Source organism: Carassius gibelio, chromosome B4, assembly GCF_023724105.1.
Source record: "Carassius gibelio isolate Cgi1373 ecotype wild population from Czech Republic chromosome B4, carGib1.2-hapl.c, whole genome shotgun sequence".
Taxonomy (NCBI): Eukaryota; Metazoa; Chordata; class Actinopteri; order Cypriniformes; family Cyprinidae; genus Carassius; species Carassius gibelio.
In genome coordinates, this window is record NC_068399.1 from 17,157,521 (window position 1) to 17,174,721 (window position 17,201).

General features: G+C 35.0%; 2 protein-coding genes across 2 annotated transcripts; both read left to right on the forward strand.

Annotated features, from left to right (window-relative positions):
- The first annotated feature begins 735 nt into the window (after nucleotides 1-735).
- pah (phenylalanine hydroxylase) lies at nucleotides 736-12,415 on the forward strand. Its single transcript, XM_052554614.1, has 13 exons — nucleotides 736-897; nucleotides 1,824-1,940; nucleotides 5,120-5,303; nucleotides 7,046-7,134; nucleotides 7,587-7,654; nucleotides 8,913-9,109; nucleotides 9,234-9,369; nucleotides 9,486-9,555; nucleotides 10,109-10,165; nucleotides 10,297-10,392; nucleotides 10,609-10,742; nucleotides 10,823-10,938; nucleotides 11,563-12,415. The coding sequence occupies exons 1-13, from the start codon at nucleotides 853-855 to the stop codon at nucleotides 11,604-11,606; spliced, it is 1,353 nt and encodes a 450-aa protein (XP_052410574.1). The 5' UTR covers nucleotides 736-852; the 3' UTR covers nucleotides 11,607-12,415.
- Nucleotides 12,416-12,565: 150 nt separating this feature from the next.
- th2 (tyrosine hydroxylase 2) lies at nucleotides 12,566-16,681 on the forward strand. Its single transcript, XM_052554613.1, has 12 exons — nucleotides 12,566-13,239; nucleotides 13,982-14,159; nucleotides 14,252-14,340; nucleotides 14,471-14,538; nucleotides 14,684-14,734; nucleotides 14,862-15,007; nucleotides 15,099-15,234; nucleotides 15,319-15,388; nucleotides 15,569-15,625; nucleotides 15,824-15,919; nucleotides 16,092-16,225; nucleotides 16,326-16,681. The coding sequence occupies exons 1-12, from the start codon at nucleotides 13,009-13,011 to the stop codon at nucleotides 16,489-16,491; spliced, it is 1,422 nt and encodes a 473-aa protein (XP_052410573.1). The 5' UTR covers nucleotides 12,566-13,008; the 3' UTR covers nucleotides 16,492-16,681.
- The last annotated feature ends 520 nt before the right edge of the window (nucleotides 16,682-17,201 follow it).

The following is a 17,201-nucleotide window of genomic DNA, read 5'->3' on the forward strand; positions in this document are numbered from 1 at the left end:
CCTGATGACAAACCTGCTGATATTGCAGTAAGTCACTATCAAACTACCAAACACTATCATACACTACTTCCACGTTTCTGTTGTGACACAGTAGCTTACAACAGGACAAGGAAGTCACAAATAAATAATAATAATGTTAGTGTTTGTTTTAGAAATTTTTTGACATAGGCCTAATTTATGCTTAGCTAGCTGTGCTAGTGGCGCCAACTAACATTTTTCCAACTTCAACAGATTAAGCCAGGGAAAATAAATAAATAATCCCTTAAAAGTATACCACTTTGAAATCAGTGTATCATTGTATAATTTTGACACAGCACAATTCGCACACATATTGTTTTTATACCGTCTATTGTATGGACCCAGTCCCAGTTCATTTATATGTAATTTGGCGCCATCGTGTGGTCATAAACAGAACATCAACATATAGATATTGATGATTATTTATAACGGGATCCCGCATGTTTTTAAAATTTTGAACACTCAATCCCTTCTACTTTACAAAAAAATATACATATATTAAATAAATTATTTTAGTAATTTACTAATACAAATATTACATCAAGTAAGAAGACAAACAAAACGGTTAAGCAAACGTTACGAAATGCTGACTTTGAACTTCAAAACTCCCCCTGCAAACTCTTTCTTACTGGACAACACAAACCAGATGGGCTGTGGTGGCAGCTTCCAAATATCCCAGGGGTTTATGGGCATCTCGTCGCGTGACACGCACACGGGACGTTCCAGGGGGTGTGGTGTCACGTGGCACTTTTAAATGCCAGGAGTTTTGGATGGGTAGCACAAAGAGCATAGAAGCATCCAGCAAATCAACATCACCTGAGGACTGAAGCAAGAATGGACGCAGGTCTCAGACAGATGAACGGGGATCTGGAGAGGAAGGTGAACAAACTTCACTCTAAAATGATTGTCATTATATTGCAATATATTTAATTAATAGTCTACTGATAAAATTTATGCTTGTTTTTTTTTTTATATCATATTACATGTTTAAAGCATGTAATTTAATACCATTCCCCCAACATTATACATAACAAGAACAAAGACATGTAGACTATGATGCAAATTAGACTTGTATGGGCCAATGTATAGCTACTGCAGAAAAGTCCAAATGAAAATTCTGTGTGGTCCTAAAATTGGTCAGTGATAACCCAGCTCATTCTCATTTTTGTTAGACCTAACTGGAAATTTATTTTCAGACCACAAAATGAAGGCTGACACAGTATAGCATCAGCTGGAAGACTCCAGAGAACAGTTAGGCTGCTAATTTGTTAAAACGGATATAATTGTACGCGAACAGAAATATTGATCTGATGCTACAATACAGTAATTGTTGGCTTTTTTACTTCAATATTTTGGATGTCCTGAGGTACATTTTATATTATTTTTTGTTCCTTAAAAAGTATTATGGCAAAATAAGGGTGCCAAAATAGGGGTGAACATTATGATACTGATACCTGACTCACATGAATGAAGGTTCATAGGAATGTGAGTGTGACTTGAGAGTTTTAAAGTCTAAAGTCTAAAGTCATTTGCTAATGTGTAACAGAGAGCGTTGCATCCAAAAAAAAATACGGGCAGTGATTGGATTCAGACAGAGAGGGGTCATTGAGGGTCCCTTGGCACTATGGGAAAAGATTAACTAATGTTCATTTCAAAGACCAAAGAAAAAAATGTGGATACTGATTCAATTAATCAAGTACAAAGCCCTTAAAAATCAATTTTAAATGACTTTTCTGTACTCATTTCATGCATGTTTGATGATGAGTGCCACTGTTTGAGTGTCTCAACATTTGTTTGTTTAACAGGGCTCTCTGACCTCATCCTACCTGGAAGAACCGTTAAACAAAACAGGAGTGGTGTCCTGCATCTTCTCTCTGAAGCAGGAAGTTGGCGCTCTTGTAAAAGCTCTAAGACTATTTGAGGTTAGTGTCTTGACAAAAAACATTTGAATGACATAATTTGCCCCTTTTCAGTGTCTCTTTGTATGGTTGTACGTCTATCCATTTTTCGCTGTTTCTCCTACATCTCTCTAATATACACTGGCATTTCTTTAAAACCAAAACGTGAGTTTTAAGGACAGAGGATGATAGTGAGACATTTGTAGAAATGCAAAACACTGAAGAGCATTATTCCATAATCCTGTGCACATGTTGCAACTTCAGCAGAATTAATGAAATTTGTGACCTGCCTAAGTTGATTTAAAAGCAAAGAAATGTTTACCACACAGCAATGTGATATGATATATATATATATATATATATATATATATATATATATATATATATATATATATATATAGTATATACAGAGAAGAAAATAGAGAGAGAGAGAGAGATTTTCAACCAGCTTCAGCATGTAAATAATTTTGTAGCACGGAGAAAGAATACATATTTTGCATATACATATATAGGAGCAATGAAAAGCAATGAACTTGTCTTTAAAGGTGCTTTTGTGCCACTGTGTGCCAGAACAAGAAAAATAAAATATGAACCGTAAAGCTTCTGTCAGCTATGAAAACATGGCATATTAATTTAAGCTGAGGTATGAATGCTGTAAGATAATATCTCAGGAGAGGGAGATTCATTGAAAAAAAATGGAAATAAAGAAATAATTTTATTCAGCAAGGAGGCATTCAATTATTGAAAAAGTCAATTTTAAAGCTGTTACAATTATAAATGAATCCGGAAAAATGTATTATGTATTTTACAATTTATTACAATTTTCATCTGTGATAATAATAAGAAAGGATTCTTGAGCACTGATTTAGCAAATTATTTGATTTCTAAATCATCATGTAACACTGAAGACTGGGATAACAGTTGATGAAAATGTAGCTTTGTCATCATAGAAAATAATAAAATTGTAAAATAATTGAAAATAGTTATTATAAATAAATTACAGTGCTATTTCATAATATTACTGTGTTTTTGATTAAATGAAAGCAGCCTTAGCAAAATACATGAAATGCATTTTACTGACCCTGAAGTTTAGTTTTGTATAATTTCTTTTTTGGTATGAATTCAGTAAATGTAAATAAACTAAAAAGGGCAAGACAAAGCTTAAAGCCACTGAAAACACAACAATGTGTCCTGTCCTTGGCAAGCATATAGAAAAATCAGTAATATCAACCAGAATAGTGCTTTGAGATGAAAGGTGCACGGTGCACGTGTCTTGTATAGTGCCAAGATTTCTTGAATCATCTCCAAAGTTCTTGTATTAAAGTTCAGTTGATTTTTTTTTTCGGGATGTTTACTTTTCTACTGCCTACGTGCAGTGAAGCGTGCTTCCAGGTAGAGATTTCATTTACTGATTATATGGAAATTATTACATAAGCACAACATGTTGCGGATCAATATATGCTGTGCTTTCCTGAAACTCAGCAACCAAACAAATGAGCCTAAAATCTCTGATGCTTTCGTGCAAGTCATTAATGGATGTGTGCCAACCATGCACCCCCTAAAGCCGCTATAAAGATAAAAGCTCAGCCTGTGGATTCTGATTGGCTCTGCCGTACCATCCTACTCCACCCCCTTTAAAACACCCCATAAAAACACCCCCTACTCCAACCCTCAGTCCGGATACCCCGCACACACTTTCCAGCTTCATTTTAACCCAATTTAAAGCTATTTCCTGCAGCACACACTGAATGTTTACTATTTGGGGAAATTATGTTTTTGAAAGACTGAAAGCAACAATAATTGATGATTATAGATATATGAATAAGGGCTATTATTGTGAATTAGCTATCCAGCTCCAACAGCATATCTAATTATATATTCATAATTAATTCAATTTAAATAGAACATTAATTCATTAATTAATAATTAATATAATGCAAGTCGTTACGATTAATACCTTGCCAAGGCAGTATAAAATGCAAACCAGAAGTAAACAAACAGAAAAGCAAATATTATAAGATTAACAGAGGTTTTGTAACATTGTACATATAAAAAACATATACAGACATTTGAAACATTGACTGTTCTGACTGAACCCGTTGACACTGAGGACAATTATATGAACCCAGCGCTGCAAAAAATGCCAAGCGTGCAGAAAAATGATGCAGTAATTCTCTGCTGTGTTGTTTTTTTGAAAGTTAAAGGATGCAAATCCATATGGAGTCAATCAGCACCGCATGCGACAGAGAGGGAAGATATTGAAAAAGGACCAGAGAAGGTCTAAGACATTGTAAACCCCATCCGCCTCCTCTGCAGGCCTATAGCAAACAGCAGTGGGTGTCCTCCCTCTCTGTGTGTAAAAACACATAAATTTAAGCATGCTTTGGTTGAAACAGTACAATTTGAACATAACTATGCAAAAACTCCCACTCTCCCGTTGGCTGAAGAAAAGCTGCACACGTGATTCTCAGTTGCTGCCACAATGTGAATGTGGTCACTGATGCACTACAATAATGTATTAAATGTTACTTTAATTAGAAAAGAGAGTACCACATAAAAGATGATTATCAAATGCTCTTAATCATGTCATGTTCATGATACATTTAATTAAATATCATTTAATCTTCTAATTAGGGGTCTGTGAAATTTTATAACACTTTTATTAAAGTGTTATTAAATTGGATCACTCAGTCTGGAGTGGATTTTTCCCTCAGTGCTGTATATTATTATTTTTTGTTTTATTATTATAATTTTTTTTTTGTTAGAAGGATTGTCCTGGAGTGCCACCTAGTGTTTACACATTTGTAACCATAGCCAAAAATACATTGCATGGTTCAAAATTATAGATTTTTCTTTTATGCCAAAAATCATTAGGATATTAAGCAAAGATCATGTTCCATGAAGACATTTTGTAAATTACCTACCGTAAATAAATCAAAACTTAATTTTGGATTAGTAATATGCATTAATCAGGACTTAATTTGGACAACTTTAAAGACTTTAAAGAAAATTTACCTTTTTGTTTTTTTTTCAACCTCAGATTCCAGTTTTTCAAATATTTGTATCTCCACCAAATATTTGTCCTACGATCCATATTATTGCTGGTTTTGTGGTCCAGGGTCAAAAATATCCAAATAGATAGATAGATAATGTAATATAATGCAGCTTTGTGTACATGTATGTTACATCTATGTACTTTGCAGGACAAAGGCATTAACCTGACCCACATTGAGTCCCGTCCAGCACGCGACAACAAAGAAGAATATGAGTTCTTCATCAGTGTGGATCAGGCCTCCTCTAAAGCTCTAGATGAAGTTGTTGATAGTCTGCGCACCCAGATCAGTGGCCAAGTTCATGAGCTGTCTCGCAACAAACAAAAAGACACAGGTGAGACAACAGTCTGATGAACAAATCATCGCTCCCTACAAGAACAGAAATCAAAAGCTGCTACAGCATTTCAAGGTCAGACAGAAACACAACAAGAGAGTGAGAGCAGGATGGCTTAGAATATGAGGAACAGAAATAGAACACATGTTGTAAGACTTCATAAATGTCATCGTGGAGATGGATGACAAAGGCCTTTGCACTCGTCCTCTCATATGGTTGTTTCCAGAATTTCATTAGTTTAGTTTTTGAGGACAAACAGACTCTTAGAGATAGACTGAAATGTCTTGTTTCTATTCAAGAGTCAGTTCAGCAGGGTGGGGGTCAAAGTTCAGTACAAAGACTGACAGACCAACAGACCCCATTACAATTTCCCCCTTACACAATAAGAAAACACAGAGCAGGGGACATTTATGGATATTTATGGCCGATGAGGAAAACCAGTCAGGGTCTTCAGTTCTTGGCCTTTTGTTCAGACCGCCCCAGGCTGGTTGCTGAACTCTGTACTGATGGCTGGACCTCCAAAGAGCTTTAACTCTCATAAATCTAGCTGCTGTAGAGCAAGATGTAGCCTCATAGCCAGGACTGCGCTGTCACCCTCTGGCTCATTCGCCACACAATGCTTTCTGTTTACTACTGTGTCATCCATCTTTGTTAGCATGCCAGCATTAGCGAACACAGCATTCGATATTAACAAGTTCACATATTTAGAACTTAGTACATTAATCTCAATTTAATAAAGAGAATGGAAACATTATAGATCTCAATGAAATTTAAACCAGGAAACTCTTAAATACTTTTCATATAAATCTAAGTTCAAGTAATTCTGGAAGGTTTAAAAGAGGAGGACGGCACTTATATAATTTCTTATATTCAGAAATGTGTTAATTGAGTTGTAAAGTTGTTTGAAAAGTTAGCATTTGTTCTTATAAAAATGCATTGCCCCAAAGATTTACACTGTAAGTGCATTACTATACCCTGAGTAATGAGTGTGCACTTGTAGCGTATTTAAGTCTTAAAAGTATATTTAAAAAATTGTGCTTGTATTGTAAAAGGCCACATATTTGTATAAAGAGAGAATACTTTCATCAGTTTGTAATAATGTCAAAGTTTTACTTCAAAGGACTTTTTTAAATCTTTTGTTGTATATTTACAAAAGTAGACTTGTTTTAATGTGTCGACTAGCATACTAAAGTAGATTACTTGATGATCATTTTAACTGACATGTATAATTGCATTAAATTTACATTACATTATAGTATTACATAAAAACTTAAAATATTATAAATGTGCTAAACTGTATCTTCATATTTACACGTGTAATTAAAAATGTATTTAAATACAAATAAATGTAAAATAATTGACATATAAATTAAGTATATTTTAAATTAAGTGTATTTTTAGTTTAACATAAATGGTTGTCAATACATTCAATCGTACACTTTAACCATATTCAAAATAGCTGAAGTAATTTAATATACATTTGAACTATAATACATTTTCATTTAATTAAAATGCAATTATGAATCTGAAAACATTGCATTCTGTATATTATTTCTGTTTATATATAATTTAAAATTGTTAAAATTTACTTTTTTTAACAGTCAATTTTTTTTTTTTTTACAAGGATAAACACACTATATGAAAAATAATGTTGTCAACAGGGCTTAAATTGTATGGATTATGTAATACATTATTTAATCATTAACCATAAACATTTCTCCTTCTTTCCCTTTCATCAAAAGTTCCATGGTTCCCCAATGACATCCAGGACTTGGATCGTTTTGCCAATCAGATTCTCAGTTACGGTTCCGAGCTGGATGCAGACCATCCTGTAAGACACTGTGTGTGTGTGTGTGTTTGAAGTGACCATCTGTATGATCAGAGAAAAGAGCGAAAGTGAGCTTGAGGGGAAACTTCTTCATTTTTATTTCAAACGCATGCGTGTGTGTGGGTGGGTGTATTTTGAAAGATGCGCAGTTGGTCCATGCGACACTAAAAGCCCACAGTCAGGATCTGCATCACTCTCTATTCTAATGGAAACGGGCGGGGGCTCTCAAATTGATGTCATCGCTTTAATTGAGCCCCTGTAATTATAAATAATTGCCCCTTTCCAGCCGTCATTAAACTGAAATGCATTCATCATGAGCAGCAAACACTCTACAAAGGCCTCATTTGAATGAGTCTCCTCTACGAGACTGAGTAACACTGTCAAAGGCTACTGAGAGATCAGAACTAGCTGGAGATCCACTTTCTCTCACACTCTAACATCACTGTCATTCACAGGGCTTTACAGACCCCGTGTACCGTGCCAGAAGGAAGGAATTTGCTGACATTGCCTACAACTACAGACAGTAACTATTGCCCTTTCTCCCCCATGTACTACTTTCCCATGGGCTACAGGGATTGTTCCCACCTCTAGCGCTTTCCCTGTTGTTTTGTTGTGCTTTCTATGGAAAATTACTCCTGCTGCCTAACAAAAGGGCTAAATTACAGGGTCCCAGTGCAGTCCGGAGCGCCGGGAGCTTTGTCATCATAATTGAGATGCATTATTCACATGGCCACTACAAAGGGCAGGAGCGTTGAATGCAACGCCCCCTGAGGAAGCACACATTTACATACACGATCCATCAATAATAACACCACTCATCACTGATATGACATAGATGTGACGTACATGCTATAGAGTATATGCTTAGTTTCATTAATCAGCCCTGTTTTAGGATGGTTTTGGTATAAAAATACAATGGGACCCCAAAAGTGTTTTTTATACTTAAAGGGGAAGTTTACAGAAAATTGCAAATTCTGTCATTATTTACTCACCCTGATGTCGCTCCACACTGTATGATGTTATTTATTCTGTGGAACACAAGAGAAGACATTTTGAAAAATATTTCAATCATTTTTATTCATACTATGAAAGTTAATGGGGTACAAAACAGCAGAAAAAGTTTTGGTAACACTTTAGTATAGGGTCCAATTCACACTAACAACTAGTTGCTTATTAGCATGTCTATTATTAACATATTGGTTGTTTATTAGTGCTTATAAAGTGCATATAATGCATGACATCCATAATCCTACCCAAGACCCTAAACTTAACAACTACCTTATAAACTATTAATAAGCAGCAAATAAGGAGTTAATTGAGGCAAAAGTCATAGTTAATGGTTAGTTAATAGTGAGAATTGGACCCTAAAATAAAGTGTGACCAAAGTTTTTATATTTGGGTGTTACATCCCTTTAGGCCACATAAAAGAGTATTCACTACTGTTCAAAAGGTTGAATAATTAAGATATTACTCTTCATTGACATGTTCTAATATGTTTTTTTTTCAGTTGTTATCAGTTATTATTGTTTCTCGTTTATTAATCATTTTAATTACTATCAATGCTTTATATTTATGTTCATTTTTATATACTTACTATAAACCTTTTAATGGTAGTGTATCATAGTTTCCACAAAAAAAAGTTTATTAATGATTAAATTGTTATTTTAAAATAAACTTAGGTTCAAAATCAGGTTTGTTAGGTTTGTTGTATACTGTTTAGACAAATGTATTTAAATACATGGTTTATTAAATATGAAATAAGCATTCCTCTCCTTTGTTAGTGGACAGATTATTCCTCGTGTTGAATACACGGCTGAAGAGAAGGCCACATGGGGAACAGTTTTTCGAGAGCTGAAGACTCTGTACGCGACACATGCCTGTCGTGAACACAACCGTGTATTTCCACTGCTGGAGAAGTACTGCGGGTACCGTGAGGACAACATCCCGCAGCTAGAGGACATCTCACGCTACCTGCAGTGTAAGAGCTGCTTTAAACTCAAATACAGTCAGGTGAAGGGGATGTATAATGAAGTTTTAGTGTGTAATAAAAAACTGGTGTTTCACTTCTACACTACATATCTCACCCTTTCTTGATTTCTCAGCATGCACAGGTTTTCGTCTGCGTCCTGTGGCCGGTCTCCTCTCCTCACGTGACTTCTTAGCTGGTCTCGCCTTCCGAGTGTTTCACTCGACACAGTACATTCGCCACAGCTCCAAACCCATGTACACACCTGAACCGTGAGTATACAGACCAAGAATTGGTTAAAGCTTTGTTTGAAATAAATGGCACAAATATATTTAAGAACTGTGAAAAGTGATCAAAGGAAAAGATAAATGTGTATTTGTTTCCTCAGGGACATCTGTCATGAGCTGCTGGGTCATGTCCCACTGTTTGCTGACCCAAGTTTTGCCCAGTTCTCACAGGTTTGATAATATAATATAATATAATATAATATAATATAATATAATATAATATAATATAATATAATATAATATAATATAATATAATATAATATAATTCTGTAAAAAAAAATTAATAGTAATAATTCATAATATATACATATATATATATATTAGTGCTGTCAAACGATTAATCATGATTAACCGCATCTAAAATAAAAGTATATATAAATATTATTACGTATATATAAATACACACACATGCATGCATATATTTAAGAAAAATATGTTACGTTTATATATGAAATATATTATTGTATAGTATATATTAATACATGTAAATATTTTCAAATAATATATTGCATTTGTGTGTGTGTGTGTGTGTGTGTGTGTGTATATATATATATATATATATATATATATATATATATATATATATATATATATAAAATATATACACATTATTTACAGAAATAGTATGCTTTTGTGGGTTTCTAGAGAATATCTGCTGCAGACTTTATATCTAATGTGCATTTGTCAGCAATTAAATATCAAATGTTGATTTCTGTTTGACCAGGAAATTGGACTCGCTTCTTTGGGCGCCCCTGATGAGTTCATAGAGAAGCTGGCCACAGTGAGTATTGCTTTAGGTTACAAAAATAATCATTTTCCACATTTTAACTGAGGCCAGTCATGTTATAAAACCGCAAGATATATTTGTCTCTCTCAAAGCGGCTGTATGATTATAATGTTTATTTTTTGCAGGTCTACTGGTTCACTGTGGAATTTGGTCTGTGCAAAGAAGGAGATAAAGTAAAGGCTTACGGTGCTGGTCTGCTCTCCTCTTTTGGTGAACTGCAGGTACTGTATTTGTTACCTCTCAGAATGCTTCTTTCAAGTACATACCCTGTGCTCTAACCCAACAAAGTCAACTGGCTTTTTGCTTTAAGCTTTTAGAAAAGAAGTTAGCAGCCCAATTGAGTTTACTGTGTCATTAGTGGAGTGAAAAGCAGAAACATGACACTGATGCACAAAAGGCTGAAGTGGAGAATGAGATGTTAATCTAATGTCTTGCAGTACTGTTTGACGGACAAGCCCAAACTTCTGCCCTTCGAGCCAGAGAAGACCTGCCTGCAGCAGTATCCCATTACAGAGTTCCAGCCAGTTTACTTTGTGGCTGAAAGTTTCGAGGACGCCAAAGAAAAAGTCAGGTAAAATGACTACAATTAAATCAGCCCTTCCCTCTGCATTTTTCCAGTTATATATATACTTTTTCATTTTGTTTTTACAGCAAATTTGCTTCCACCATTCCCAGACCTTTCTCTGTGCGCTATAATGCCTACACACAGAGAATCGAGATGCTGGACAACACACAGCAGCTGAAGAACCTGGCTGACAACATCAGCGGTGTGTCTTCAGTATAATGTTGCACTTAAACTGAATTTTCCCTGTTAAACAATAATTAGGAATAAAAATCAGGAGAATTGTCTACTGAAAGTAAAGACAATAGCAAGGAGCATTTGAAGGTTGTATTAATGATTTTACAATGTACAATGTAAAAAGTCAGGTAACCTAAAAATGTACTTTTTTTGGTCACAAAGAAATAATATTGTTATAGTATCTTTAGGTCAAATTGAATAAAATCCTTCCCACTCATATTTTAAATGGTCAGCACTGTAAATCTGTTATTTACTACTTTGTTTCCATTAATTTAACTTGAAGTAATTTCTACTCATTTTTATTTTATAATACAATTCAGAGTACTTTATTTTTTTTACAGCAATTCAATTGTAGTTTTTAACTTTAATGGGTTGGCAGATTTATAGTAGCCTAACTCCCTGGGGTACCAGCTGCACAGTTTAAATTTGACACGTTTTTTAATACAATGCACCATCATTGTATCTTATGATTAGTGACTAAACCAGCCGTTTTATGAATTTTTTTTTTTTTCGTTTTGTCTACCATGGTTTGTACGTTTTAATTTAATACCATTATGATCCCCAAATTATGTTTTTGTTTTTTTCTTCCTAGGCGAGATCTCGATCCTGTGCAATGCCCTGCGAAAGATGGAGTGAAACGATGGTGGAAGATGAAGAAGAAAGGCTAGAAAATCAAACAGGCTAAAATAAGCATCGTCTGTATTGCTTTTCAGGCCCATATACAACATACCTTTTCTAATCAAGCTGTGATAGAGAGAGAGAGCATGATATGAAATATTAAATTAGTTCTTATGTATTGCATGTAGAACATATTTATAGACTAATTTTGCTAGCTCAAATATATTTACTCACTACGTATTTAAATGACATATAACGAAATAACACGGGAAAAAATACCCATGCAAAACAAATCGCATGTAAATATCAAAAAGCTTCGGGCACTATTAAGACCCGCTGCCGCAATATTTGTTATTTTATATATTATATGTTGTATTTTTTCAGTAGTTTAATCGTACAAAAAAAAAAAAAAAAGATTGCCTACCGTCCACCATTTGCTTCGGCTGTTGCTACTTGTTGTCGAACAATGTTGCTGTAATTGTCCCAAACAAGCCGCAATCAATGAATCACGGGATCAAAGGCTTGTTGAAGCCATGTGTTGAGCAAGTGCATTTGGGAGACGAACTATTTTCATTAATAAGCTGCTTTTGTTTAAAACATGCGTTCATATGCTCCATTACACTAAAGCGTAATTACTGAAATACTCAAACTTAACGAAAGATATTTGTATTTATAAGTTTTGCTTGACTGTAAATGCAATTTAACATAGCCTACTGCATATATCATGTATCTGTTGGTGTACTGAAGCCTGAGATGTTATGCATGCATTGTCACATGTACTTCAAAAAACAGTAAAGATTGTTATAAATAAAATAACTAGTATTATATTTTTTTAAGTTGCCATTTTTATTTATATATTAGCCTAATAATAATATTAGAATAAATCTATATTAAAGTATATTAATGTATTATTATTATTTCTTGCATTTACAAGCGAACAGCATGCGTTCTGTTTCAGTACCATGGAGAGCAGCACAATCTCAATGCCGCATTTTATTATTTTGTATCATTTACGCCCCATAAAAACAAAGGACACTATTATTTATTTATGAATTTCAAATAAAGACTCATTTAGTGCTGACCTTTCACAAAAACCAGCATTTAGCTTATGTAACTTGTCGCTTTTGGCTGTGAAGCGCCTGTGAAGTGTCACGTGTCACGGCTCGTATTTGGTGCCTGGAAAAGAAAAACACAAACTCGTGACGCATCCCAGCTTAAAATTAGACTTGCATTTACGCAACACATTTACATAAAGTCCAGCACGTCTGTATATAAATTGTAGGGCTTTGGCCCCACAGTGAACAAAAGAGTTTTCTTCTCATTTAGACAGAGTTGGACTCCTTATTTGGTGTCGACTCAAATATTAATTGGATATATTTAGCAATTATAGATATAGTGGCCTATTTTCCCCAAAGAATCGATGAAGACGGACAGTATAGTGCAGGCTATTCCGCTGAGCGGCAGAAAGCGGAGTCTGATCGAGGACGCGCGGCGCGACAGAGAGAGCGGCTCGTCATCTCCGGGGCCCTCGCGCTGCGGGGACAGCTTCGTGTTTGAGGAGGAGAAGAGCGGTAAAGCCACTCTCAACATCCTCTTTGCTCTCAGAAATGAGAAGAACGCAGGCTTCTTCAAGGTTGGCAAAGTCTTTGAGGTACGTGCTTTTTTTTAAATCATTTTCTCTCATAAATTAGCCTACAGTATTGGTGTATTGGTGTACAATATGGTGTTTTCCCCATTATTATTTCCCATTTATTTGATTGGGGTTTTTTTTCCTAAACGTATACTTTGTTTATAGACTGTGTAGGGAAACAGTAGCTAGGCCCTACATTTACAAGAAATTACCTTTTTTTTTGCTTTAAATTGTTTACATTTAATTCAGCATTTAGACTAGTTAACCTTTGCCTTTTCTTTTTGTAAGTGTTTAGAAATTTTACTAGCAATTTCTGACTGAGTGGAACTTATTTCTATACCGTTTTTTTCCAGAGTACCTTTCTATATTTATTTTGCTGCAAATTAAGGTATTCAAAATCTTATTACCTAAACTGTGTTAATTAATGTCAACTACAATGAGAGCTGTTGTTACAAATGTGACACCAACAGAACAAAATGGGCAGTTTAAATACGTGCATGGATTTATTTTGGTAATCAAATATATTTGCACAAAATAATTAACCCCATCCTAAATATATTTGAAAATAGCAAAAAAAGAATATTCTGGAAACAAACACATAAAACACACTAAAAACATAACAGACATGTGCTGCTTTTTTAGTTGTGTAACATTTTAGTTGTGACTCTATATGCATTATGCATGTCTTTTTCATTGCAGGTGCCATACATAATGTTTTGTGATGAAAACATAATAAAAATGTTTGTCTGGTTTTGCTACTTAGACTTTTGAAGCCAAACTCCTCCATTTAGAGAGTCGACCAAGCAGGAAGTCGAAGAAAAGCGGTGGAGATGATCTGGAGTTCTTCATGAGGTGTGAAGTGCACTGCTCCGACACTGACATCTTCATCAACTCCTTAAAAAGAGTTGCAGATGAAGTGAAAATAGTGCAAGAAGAGAAGAGTAGGTGATTTATCTATTCCATATTACATGTACAGCAGACATTCCTTTTCAACTATTTTACAAGGTTCCTTTCATTTTATTTTAACACACAGTTCCTTGGTTTCCAAAGAAGATTTCTGACCTAGATAAATGCAATCATCTGATAACAAAATATGACCCCGATCTGGACCAGGATCACCCTGTAAGTGAAAAACCGTGGTGCTTTTCTTAAAATAGGACATTATTTACATTCACATTTAAATAATTTTATTTCTACTTGCATTATTCTGATCAAATGGTATATCAGTGAAAATAACGCTTGAATTATTTAGGGATTCAGTGATCCAGAATACAGAAAACGAAGAGGAATAGTTTCTGAACTGGCTTTCAACTATAAGCAGTAAGTCACATGATATTAATTAATCTGAAATAACAACAACAAAAGCAACAATTATCATTATTGTGCTATCTAATCAGATATTCTTTTTTACAACAAAAAAATATATATTTTAGGCCAAAATTTGATCTTTCTTTTGTCATTGTAGTGGAGACCCTTTGCCTGTAGTGGAATACACTCCACAAGAGATTGCCACTTGGTAGGTTTTCCCAGTTATTTTATAGAGTTTGATTGCTGTCAACTAAATGTCTGTATTTGCATATCAAATGTTTAGAGAAGACTAGTGCGACCGCGTGATTCTAAGAGCTCTTTTTGTGATGAGGCAGGAGGGAGGTCTACAGGACTCTGAGCAATCTGTACCCCACTCACGCCTGCAGACAGTTTCTAGAAGCCCTCGGTCAGCTGGAGAGTGAATGTTTGTATGGAGAGGACAAGATCCCTCAGCTAGGAGAAGTGTCTGCATTTCTTAAAGGTGTACAGGTCTGCTTACAGTATTTCTGTGCGTGCAAAATTTGCTAATTTACACTGACTTATGTTCTGTGCCTGTGTGTGCTCTTGATCAGAGAGGACAGGTTTTCAGTTACGGCCAGTGGCAGGGCTGCTTTCTGCTCGGGACTTCCTAGCCAGTCTAGCGTTCCGGGTGTTCCAGTGTACCCAGTACATTCGTCACCCTTCAGCTCCCATGCATTCCCCTGAACCGTACGTATAAAGACACAAAACAGAATTTTTTTAAACTTTTTATTGCACAGGACTAATATTTTGACTGTATTTTTCTTTAAAAAGTGACTGCTGTCACGAGTTACTTGGACACATTCCCATGCTTGCAGACAAAGAATTTGCTCAGTTTTCACAGGTATGTTTCTGTGCTACATAATCAGCTTGAAATGAACAGTTAACTCAACTGGGAAACTACCATTCAACATGCATGCTTTGTTAATACAGATCAGTCTTTTTTAAATGTTCAATCAGTGTTTTTCCATGGAGTGAAATAGTGAGACACGTTGCATTTGACACTGAACCTTTTACATTGCAGGAGATTGGACTTGCCTCGCTTGGAGCATCAGATGAAGACATTGAGAAACTGTCCACAGTGAGTACATCCTAATGGAAACATTCAGCTGGAGAATACTTCACTGAAGCTTAATGCATTGAAGCAAGTCTTTAGTGCCCCCTTGTGTTGTTTCATTCATATTACAAATTCAAAACAAATGGTTAAATGGCTATTACATATAAATTCTGTCATTCTATATGTGTAGCCTCACAAAACATTTCTAAATTTCACAAACAGCTATACTGGTTTACAGTGGAGTTTGGTCTCTGTAAGCAAAATGGAACAGTGAAGGCCTATGGGGCTGGACTACTGTCCTCATATGGAGAACTTTTGGTAAGAAAAAATAAAATGGAGCTCATGAAACATTTCTTATTATTATCAATGTTGAAAAAAGTTGTGCTATACTTAACATTTCTGAGGAAACCGTGATTTTTAGAATTCTGTGATGAATAGAAACTGCATTTCTTTGAAATTATTTGGATTGCATCTTTCTTTCTTTTTTCAGTACGCTCTTTCTAATGAGCCCCAATACAAACCATTCAGTCCAGCTGAGACTGCGGTCCAACCGTACCAGGACCAGTCATATCAGCCCGTTTACTTTGTGTCCGAAAGCTTTGAGGATGCCAAACGCAAGCTAAGGTAGGTGTTTTCTCAGACAATCTGTAAAAAACCTTTTCACTGAGGTTGTACAAATGATCAGAAAGCATCATTAGTGACTGCAATTGCTGTTATTCTACAGGCAGTATTCATCCACAATACAGAAGCCCTTCTCCATTAGATATGATCCCTACACTTGCAGCATGGAGGTTTTGGATGAGCCTTCTAAGATCCAGAATGTTTTAGCACAGATGAGGGATGACCTGAAGATCTTACATAAAGCCCTGGAGAGGCTGGGACAGAAGTAAACCATAGGGCGAGATACAGTATCATCAGTAACAACCATTTATTTACTGAAAGCCTTTCTGAATGTGTATGAATATTGCAGATTACACTGCATAATGTCCGGTGTTGAAATGTGTATATGTGTGTGTATGTATCACCTTTAAATGTAATGCAGAGTTCTGTTTACCGAAATAATAAAAATATTTATTTTGACTACCGCTGCATGGTTTTTACAGTGATGCCATAGAATAATTATTTTTGTTTCTTCAAAGAACCTTTCGATGAACAGTTCTTAAAATAATTATTTCTTTCTTATTGTGAAGAACATTTAAAAATTCTAAAGAACCTTTTTATGCCACTATAAAGAAACTTTTGTGGAACTCAATATTTCCATGGATGAACAATAGTAATAAAGAATCTTTATATTATGAACAAAATAATTCAAAATCCCCCTAAAAAATGTAGCTCTTGAAATCCAAAGGCCATATTGGAATAAACCATATCAGAATGAATAAATTATTCATAGGCTATTTGGACCAGAGGGAAACTGAATGTAAAAACCAAAATAAACTAGATTTATTTCTGGCCCTAAACAGAAAGTACACTCTGCCTACATTTTTCTACACTGTTCACAGTCACAGTCTGGCAATAGAAAAAGGCAGACAGAGACATAGCTGCCAAAGAAAGAACGGGTATATGTGCACTGTTACACTGGTGAGGTCAAAACAGAGTC